Source organism: Vicia villosa, linkage group LG3 (assembly GCF_029867415.1).
Source record: "Vicia villosa cultivar HV-30 ecotype Madison, WI linkage group LG3, Vvil1.0, whole genome shotgun sequence".
NCBI classification, from domain to species: Eukaryota; Viridiplantae; Streptophyta; class Magnoliopsida; order Fabales; family Fabaceae; genus Vicia; species Vicia villosa.
Genome location: NC_081182.1, coordinates 76571160 through 76580929, shown reverse-complemented (window position 1 = coordinate 76580929; position 9770 = coordinate 76571160). Strand labels below are relative to the sequence as shown.

The window sequence follows — 9770 nt, the reverse complement described above, 5'->3', positions numbered from 1 at the left end:
GATGTATTGGAGCACAATTACCTTTCGACTGCAGCCATCAAAGATGAATGGATGTGGCACTATCGACTAGGTCATCTCAACTTCAAAGACACCAGAGACTTGAAAAGAAAGAATATGGTTTCACGACTGCCAGAAATCGACATTCCAAACGAGGTATGTGAGGAATGTGTGCAGGCGAAGCAACACAAGAATAGCTTCAGCAAGGATGCAGGAAGTAAGTCGAAGGCTATTCTCGAAATCATATACTCTGATGTATGTGGTCCTATCCAGGTGGATTCGAATGGAAGTAACAAATACTTTGTTACATTCATAGATGATTTTAGTTGAAAACTATGGACTTATCTGATCAAGAAGAAAAGTGAAGTGATCGAGGTATTTGTCAAGTTTGAATCGATGGTCGAAAGACAAAGTGGTCGAAAGCTCAAAGTTTTGAGAACTGATGGTGGTGGAGAATATGTGTCGAAAGACTTCGACATGTTATGTGAGAAAGAAGGAATTATGCATGATGTGGTGCCGCCCTACACTCCACAGCAGAATGAAAGAATCGAACGATCATGAATATGGTGAGAAGTATGTTGAAAGGCAAGAATTTACCTAAAGAGTTTTGGAGTGAAGCTGTGTCGACTGCAACATATATTCTGAACAGATGTCCGACGAAGAGGCTAGAAGGAATTACTCTAGAAGAATGTTGGTCTGGTTTGAAGCCTAGCTTGAGTCATCTGAAGGTATTTAGATCTATAGCACATAGACACGTGCCAGATCAGTTGAGAAGAAAATTTGATGACAAGTCGAGTCAAATGATCCTAATAGGATATCATTCGACTGGAGGTTACAAGTTGTTCGACCCAGTGAATAAGAAAGTTGTGATCAGCAGAGACGTGATCATAGATGAACTTAAAGAATGGGATTGGACTGAAAATACCAAGAAAAATTCAGTGGGAATCTTACTCGAAGAACCAGAAACTCAAGTCGAAAGAGAAGTTCGACAAGAGGAGGTTAGAGATCAACCTAATACAAGTAGACCTTAGAGAACTAGACACATGCCTGCAAGGTTGCAAGAATGTGTTATTACATCAGATGATGTAGTCAATGATAAAGGTGATCTAATACATTACGCTTTTTACGCAGATGTCGAACTCGTTAATGCAACTGAGACATTGAAGGATTTGAAGTGGGTGAAAGCTATAAATGAGGAATTGAAGTCCATCGAAGACTATAGCTCTTGGTCACTTGTCGAATTGCCTTAAGGCAAGAGGGCAACGGATGTGAAATGGGTATACAAAGTGAAGTGTAATCCCAAAGGAGAAGTGACTCGACACAAGGCAAGGCTTATGGCGAAAGGATTTCTCCAGAAAGAAGGAATTGACTTCGATGAAGTTTTTACACCTGTAGCCAGGATCGAAACAATCAGGTTAGTTGTTGGTCTAGCAGAAATAAACAGTTGGCACATATGTCAGATGGACGTGAAGTGTGCATTCCTAAATGGACCCTTAGATGAAGAAGTCTATGCTGCACAACCAGTTGATTTTGTGAAACATGGCAAAGAGAGAAAGGTGTACATGCTGCATAAAGCCCTGTATGAACTGAAGCAAGCTCCAAGAGCTTGGAATAAGAAGATCGACGGTTTCCTAAGGAATAAGGAATTTGTGAAGTGCACAACTGTTATATTTAATCAGGTCAAAATTTCACTACTAAATTGAAATTTTTTTATCAAAGAAAAGATTTAGTTAAATATTTTTTATTTATTTTTTAAACAAAATATATTTTTTTTGAAAAAAATAATGTTTTTAAAAATATTTAAACAAAAATAATTATAGAATTGATTATAAATATAATCGGTTAATAACTGATTTATAACCGTTTTAAGAAAATAGAATATGATTATAATAATTAATTTTAATAACATATAAATTATGAGTTAAAAAGTAGTGTATTGACAGTGTAAAATAATTTTACACTATCATCCAATAGAAAGCTATCAATTAACCATGTCATTAAATTATTTTTTAAATAAAATATAGTTTAATTAAATACATGGTAGTGATTGGTTCACAGTGTAGAAATATACGGTCGGCGGATCATCCTTTTCTCATAAATTATATATAATTAAAGGCTTAGTTATAAGAAATTGATCGTCCACGCGAACATTCCTAACTAAAATGATCAAATGGTAATGTAAATTTGAAAATGAAGGAAGGCACTTTAGAAATATTAGAGACGTTAACTATTCTTAGTCTTAGATAATTTAGTTGGTGTTTGAAATTTGAATGATGCATTAATACTTTCCTAAATTTGAAGTGACATTGGCACAGCATTGATGGCAAAGTAGTCGTTGCGGCTTGGTTCTACCTGTACAGAACACGTACTACTCTCAACTAATAAAACGTGATACTTTCGGTACATTGTATTATTCTGACGACAATCACCACCGCCCAGAGGGTAATAGAGTTTCCCACTCCTCAGTCTCACTGCTCAAATGGGACCATGTCATCATGTCCATATGTCGACAGAACTCACTCGATGATTTTGAATTTTTACTCCTCTTTCACCACTTCACCCCGTATCTTCAACTTTCAATTATTTTGATTTTTCTCGTGCTACCTAGAACATGGTGGGTCCATATATTGCATGGTTAGAAACCACTCCAGCTTGGATATATCACTCTATGTTGCTGTCATGAATATGATTGGACGGCCAGAAAGATAAGAAACCAAATTCTATAATATTCAATTTTTTTACACAAAATGGACCCACCACCCACCACCCATGACCCACTTTTCTTTGTCCTTCATTATAATTCACTCCGTTTATAAATCTCATCTTAATAACCCTATCACCACCACAACCTCAACTACTACCACTTCCCTTTTTTCATAGCATTCATTCATCAACAACAAGAGAGTGAGAAAAATGGAAGCAAAGGAACAAGATGTTTCTCTAGGAGCCAACAAATTCCCAGAGAGACAACCCATCGGTATTGCAGCCCAGAGCCATGACGACGGCAAGGACTACAAAGAACCACCTCCAGCACCGTTGTTTGAGCCTTCTGAACTCACTTCATGGTCTTTCTACAGAGCTGGGATAGCTGAGTTTGTTGCAACTTTCCTGTTTCTCTACATCACCATCTTGACTGTCATGGGTGTCAACAAATCTGACTCCAAGTGTAAAACTGTTGGTATTCAAGGAATTGCTTGGTCTTTTGGTGGCATGATCTTTGCCCTCGTTTACTGCACCGCCGGAATCTCTGGTACACACTCTCTTCAGTTTGTTTTTCCTAATTTTGTCCTATATAGTTAGATCTGACATAGTTGTTATTTTTTTATGACATTAATTTGTGATGTTGTGGATGCAGGGGGTCACATAAACCCAGCAGTGACATTCGGTTTGTTCTTGGCGAGGAAACTGTCTCTAACAAGAGCAGTGTTCTACATCGTGATGCAGGTTCTTGGTGCTATCTGCGGTGCTGGTGTGGTTAAGGGTTTTGAGGGGAAAAAATTCTTCGGAGACAAAAACGGTGGTGCTAACTTTGTTGCTCCTGGGTACACAAAAGGAGATGGACTTGGTGCTGAGATTATTGGTACCTTTGTTCTTGTTTACACCGTTTTCTCAGCCACTGATGCCAAACGTAGTGCCAGAGACTCTCATGTTCCTGTATGTGCCTGTTGCTGTGCCTTGTGCCTTGACCTCGTTTAATTAATTACTAATTTTAGCTTAATGTTTCCTAATGGTGTGTTAATGACAGATTTTGGCACCTTTACCAATTGGGTTTGCTGTGTTTTTGGTTCATTTGGCCACTATTCCAATTACTGGAACTGGTATCAACCCTGCAAGGAGTCTTGGTGCTGCAATTATCTTCAACAAAGATCTTGGCTGGGATGATCAAGTATGTGTTAATTTAATTTCAATAATTAATTAAGTTAATTAATTAGTTAATTAATCTTGAAATTTATGTTTAACCTTGTTAATTTTTTTTTCTGTGCAGTGGATTTTCTGGGTTGGACCATTCATTGGTGCAGCACTAGCAGCAGTTTACCACACAGTTGTGATCAGAGCCATTCCTTTCAAGTCAAGTTGATTTGGTTCAACGGGTTTGTGGTAGTTGATTTGATGCCAAAACCATTAAACCAAGCCAACTTTGTGGGTTTTGTTTTTAATTTGAAATTTGATCTTATCTTATCTGGTTTTAATTATTTTCCCTTTTTGTATGTAAAGGATGTTGTTGCAAGTGTAATGTGTTGTTGTAATGATTATTATTATTAGGTGGTGAGTGCGTTGGGTGATGGGCCTTTTTTCATTACTTTTAAGTTGGAATGTGGCCCAACCCATGTGTGATGTATGGTTGTAATTGTGAACTTTAAATTATAAAAATAATGATATTCTCTTTTGGCATTTTTCGTTGCTGGTCCCTTTTTTTCAAACCTGTGATGGATGTACTCTAGTAGTTGTTGGTATTATTGTTATTTACTGTTAACTATTGTCTATTATTGGTTTGGCGTCTTCTACATATTTATGTGCCTAGTATATTGCTTTATAGCTGGCGCAATTGCACATTTGTGTATCGTTTTTTTTCTTTCTTTGAATAGTAGTTAAATGACGTTGGAGTTGGGGTGATTTTGTCTAACTTGTCTTGGCCATGCTTATCGGATAAGAGTTCTTTTTTCCTCGGCTTTAAGTTATACTTTATAGCCTTAAGTTATACTACTTTATAAAAGAGAACGGAAGAATAATGTGATGTAATATATACATGTCTAGAAGAGTGGAGTAAAAGTTAATGAATGGAAATGGTTGCCCCTTCCCTTTCATCTATGATATAAATATGTATATATAGTGATATAAATTTATAACGTATTTTCTACGTAAAAATGTATTAAGTATAAAAGATACAAACAGATATTAAGATAATTTAACATATTTTTGTTAGTCATTTTGAGGTGAACTAATTTGAAACTATCTCAAAAATCATCCAAGAGTTGAAGAGAAAAAACCCTTAATTAAACTAGAGGTGGATTAAGACTATCCTAAAAATCATCAAAGAGTTGCATAGGTTTTTTTTTGAAAATGTCAGCTATTTGCTAACGCGGAAAAAACTTGTAAAACTGGTATCTAACCAAATACAACCTTTTTGCACTAGAAAATAAATAAGGAGACTTGGATCTTTCATAGCAAACTCGGAGTTCAGTTTAGGCAAGAAGGATTCACGAAGAGTGTCTAAAGATGCAGTAAGGTGATATCATCCACATAGAGAAGAAATAAAATCATGTCATTTTCACAATAAAATATAAACAAGGAATGATCAGAGACTCTACGAAAAGTCCAATGTTAGAACAACATCAATAAAATGATGGTACCAAAGATGAAGTGCTTGTTCGAGACCATACAAAGACTTATATAACAAGCATACATAATTAAGTTGTTTAGGATCACGAAAGTTGGGAGATTGGTGCATGTACACAGTTTCATCAAGATTTTTCTGCAAGAAGACATTTTTGACATTTAGTTGGTGAAAGCACCATGATTTTGAAAGAAGAGTGTTTAGTATTGTTCATATAGTAGTTGATTTGACTACCAGACTAAAAGTTTTACCATATTGTACACTAATTTTTTTATCATAAACATCCCCTAATAGCCGACTTTTGTATTTATCAATACAACCATCACATTTTTTCTTATGTCTAAAAATCCACAGACATCAAATAATGTTAGAATTAGGGGCATGTGGCGCACTAAATCTAACGTATAAGAGCATCATATTCGTCTTTCATGACTATTTTTTAATTATGATATGCATAAATGAGAATTGTAGGCAAATAAGAAATGATAGTTGAAGAAGAAATGTGTAGATTAAATAGTTTTTAAGGTTTAATTATGTCATATTGTGCTTGGATAGTTAATTTAGGAAAAAAGTGGTGGTTTGGGAAGAGACTTAGATTAAGAAGAGTGGTTGAATATAAACATGTGGGGAGAAATGCATTGAGAAGAGGGTCAACGGGAAGAGTCCTAGAAAATCTCCCTAATTTAGAGTAAGTGGGTCGAACCACCGATGGACCAGATGGAAGTAAGTGAGCCATCGAGCGCAAAAGTTATCTGGGAAAGTACGCATCAGATGGAAAAGATCGAAAAATAAATTAAGAGAGGGCTTCCAAGACTTGTGCTCAAAATACAATTGGAAGACCCTTATATATACCCATTACCCCGAATAAAGGTGGGAAGGGGCAACTTTTAAATGTTTAAGGATGACTAGTTCAAATTCAAAAAGGGCATTAGAAATCCTATTCTCGTAAACAAACACTCATAGAACATGACCGTATTGTTGTTAAAAGAGATGCATGTCCTCTTCTCCTCTAGCACTAGGAGGATCAACCACTCTAAAGGATCGTTGACCACAATGTCAGCATCACGCAAGGAGGCCTCAATGCTCGAAGACGAATCAGTGTTTTCCACTATTGCATCTAACCAGTCGTACATCGACATAATCGGTCGACAACGAGGATTTAAATGTTTTAGCACCTCAACATCACTATGCTTACAACCTACATTCTGCAGATGAATTTATCACGCCTATTCCTTTTCAAAATGGCTTGTATGTCCTCTTCAAATAAGACGGGAGGGGGCACTGGAATTTCAATGTGACTCGTTCCCTCGCGAGCAATTGATAGAAAGGCATCTAACGATCAAGTAGAAAAAGTATCTTCTTCCATGGACTCCCCAAACATCCTTTCTGGTGATTTTCGACCCTACGTAATCGCTACTAATAGAGGGATTATGGGAACCAGGGGAAGACCCAAATGAAGTTTCCACTTCAGAATCACTCATCCTAACAAAAAACTTAGACTAGAAGGATACCTGGTAAGAGGAGATTGATGAAGCAATATGATTGAAAAGGGCGAAAGCTTTAGGCGAAGCTTTTGAACCACTTCTAGCATTGTTCTCATAAAAAGGAACGAAAAGGGTGCGAAAAAAATTCCAATTTTGTATCTCGCTCTATTTATAAGAATGAAAATTGAGGAATCAAGACGGACGGTGGACTGAGATCACAAGATCGACAGCTACAGTCCCACTCAGATAAATACGCCAAACTAAAATGAACTTAAGCACTTTATGAACTGTGCCATACCATCACACATGTCAGGAATGGGTGATGAACCGTCTCAAAGATGGAACCGCATTAAATGTGTATGCTCTCCATTACTTTTTTAAAATTGATCCCAAGTAATTCAGTTCTATCTCACAACGGACTACGACATGGAGGTCGGTTAATGATATTTTAAGGCTTTTCCTCAGCTCCTTCAATGTCGGCAAAGCCTTGGAGGTAACTGTTCAAGTTCGGCCAAAAGGGTGAATCGACCAAGACCTAATTCATCAAAAGCCCACTTACTCGACCCAACATATAAAAGTAGTTCACGCACTATGAGTAGGTACACAATATTTGATCTCCAATTTCACTATACACATCTTAAATCTTAAACAAACTTGAGTGTTGGAGTGTTAATCATGCAAATCCACTCCACGCCACCGTAAAGAAGATCAGAGCCACCGTTCAAGATCATGTTTATCAGTTTCTCTTCATTTCTAGTTCCTTTGTGGAACTTGAACATCCATTCTTAATTCTCGAACGGAATAAATCCATTTATACAAATAGATTATATATATATATATATATATATATATATATATATATATATATATATATATATATATATATATATATATATATATATATATATATATATATATATATATATATATATATATATAAGTTTAAAAACTACAAATCTTAATTTCAAATAGCATTTTAATTTTATAAAAATTATAATTAATTATATTTGATAACAACTAAATATGTCAAAATTAATTCTGCAAAACTAATTCTGAATGATATAAAAGTAAAACCAGATATACATAATTGATTTGTATGTAGTTGAAATTGAAATGCACTTTGAATTTTAAAATGAAAGGAGCATAGACACGAGTAATCAACCAACAATTGACACATGTCCTGACTGTATTGCAATATATATACGAATAATCAACAGCTTGCATGACCTTTTTGTTCGGAGAATATTGATCTGTTTTTTATTTGGACAAAAGGAATATCGAATGATTCATTGCAAAGATATATACAAAATCACGTAAATTATATGCTCTCTGGACAACTTTTTAATTCATAGAATTATATATATATATATATATATATATATATATATATATATATATATATATATATATATATATATATATATATATATATATATATATATATATATATATATATATATATATATATTCGTGAATAACAATGTGATTATTTACTTGAAGTTGGACGGGAGAACTCGCAATATATTTAAGTGTTATGTATATTTGGATTGCTTGCCTTTTAATGTTTTTAGGCTATTCTTCTTATAGTCCTTACATAATAATGGTTTTATCTCATATTCATGGCTCTTAATTGTCATTGTCTAGAACTCCACTTGTTTAGAGTCCACAATTTGCATACTTAGAGTTCATAATCTATGAATAAAATATGCACACTTTAAACAAACCGTTAAAGTATAAAAATTTTCTACATACAAATATACTTGTTTTCATCAAAATTTCAATGATTAGTTGACGAACCAAACTTGTTCCAACAATCTCTCCTTTTTGGTGATGACAATACCATGTATTTTGATGATAAAATTCCCTTAGATAACCGCGCTATGGTTTAAAACATCAGAGTTAGGTTTGTAAGTCCTCCTAGGGTTTAAAACTTATTAAACTTCTACAAAGTGAGGTTTGCAAGCCCCCACTGAGAATAATATCGAAAATTTTCATGACTACTTCAGAGTTGGGTTTGCAAGCTCCCCTGAGAGTAAGACTTAGAAAATTTTGATAGTCGAAAAAATTGTAATCAATAATAATGTGCATGGTTTAATCAATCTGAAATATGCACAACAATTTAAAACATCAGAGTTAGGTTTGCTAGCCCCCTCTGAGTTTAAACATATTAAAATTTTAAATTTCATTAGAGTGAGGTTTGCAAGCTCGCTCGGAGAACAAGAAAATCTTAACCAGAGTTAAACGTGCCAACAATCAGAGTCTATGCCAAATTAAGATTATACCATAGTGTCATGCACACAGAATTTCTTCAAAGCAAATAAGGATATAGCAATCAAATTAGCTCAAATATCAAAGTTTCCATAAAATATTTCAAATGTTTGGGTTCTATTAGGGAAACAGATATATCAAAATCATTATTCTTTGTCATCAATAAAAAAGAATGTAGAATATGCACAATGATTGAATGAAAATGATAGAAACAATGAACTTGAAAGATAAAGATTTTTCATTGATCATTTGAAAGAGTACAACACAACGACATATACAAAACATGAAGAACTAAGATGACAACACCAACAATCAATCAACAGACAACTTATCCAAGGTAATCAAACATTTCACATTCTTCCTCTGTTGAGGCATCAGCATGCCTATCCCTTATAACTTGATCAACTATCCAATATGGAATGGGAAAGGAAACTTCCCTTCTTGAGGTAGAAATTGTCCCCTTGAGATAATTAAAAATGGTTAAGGGGAGATGAATGGGAATATTGTATAGCAAGAAGTACATAAAATGTTTGTCCTCATAGGTTAGGAAATCCACTCCTTGCTCTCTAGGATGCAGGTTGGCCATTAGAAGTTGATGCCACACCTTAGCCACTGGACACAGAGTAGATGGACAGTTGGTCATATTAAGATTGTCATAGATGTTGAAGATCGAATATTTAGAGAAA

General features: G+C 34.8%; 1 protein-coding gene across 1 annotated transcript; it reads left to right on the top strand.

Annotated features, from left to right (window-relative positions):
* The first annotated feature begins 2821 nt into the window (after positions 1–2821).
* Positions 2822–4389, top strand: LOC131661937 (probable aquaporin PIP-type 7a). Its single transcript, XM_058931599.1, has 4 exons — positions 2822–3247; positions 3353–3651; positions 3743–3883; positions 3983–4389. Exons 1-4 carry the CDS (start codon positions 2911–2913, stop codon positions 4073–4075), a joined length of 870 nt encoding a protein of 289 aa, XP_058787582.1. The 5' UTR covers positions 2822–2910; the 3' UTR covers positions 4076–4389.
* The last annotated feature ends 5381 nt before the right edge of the window (positions 4390–9770 follow it).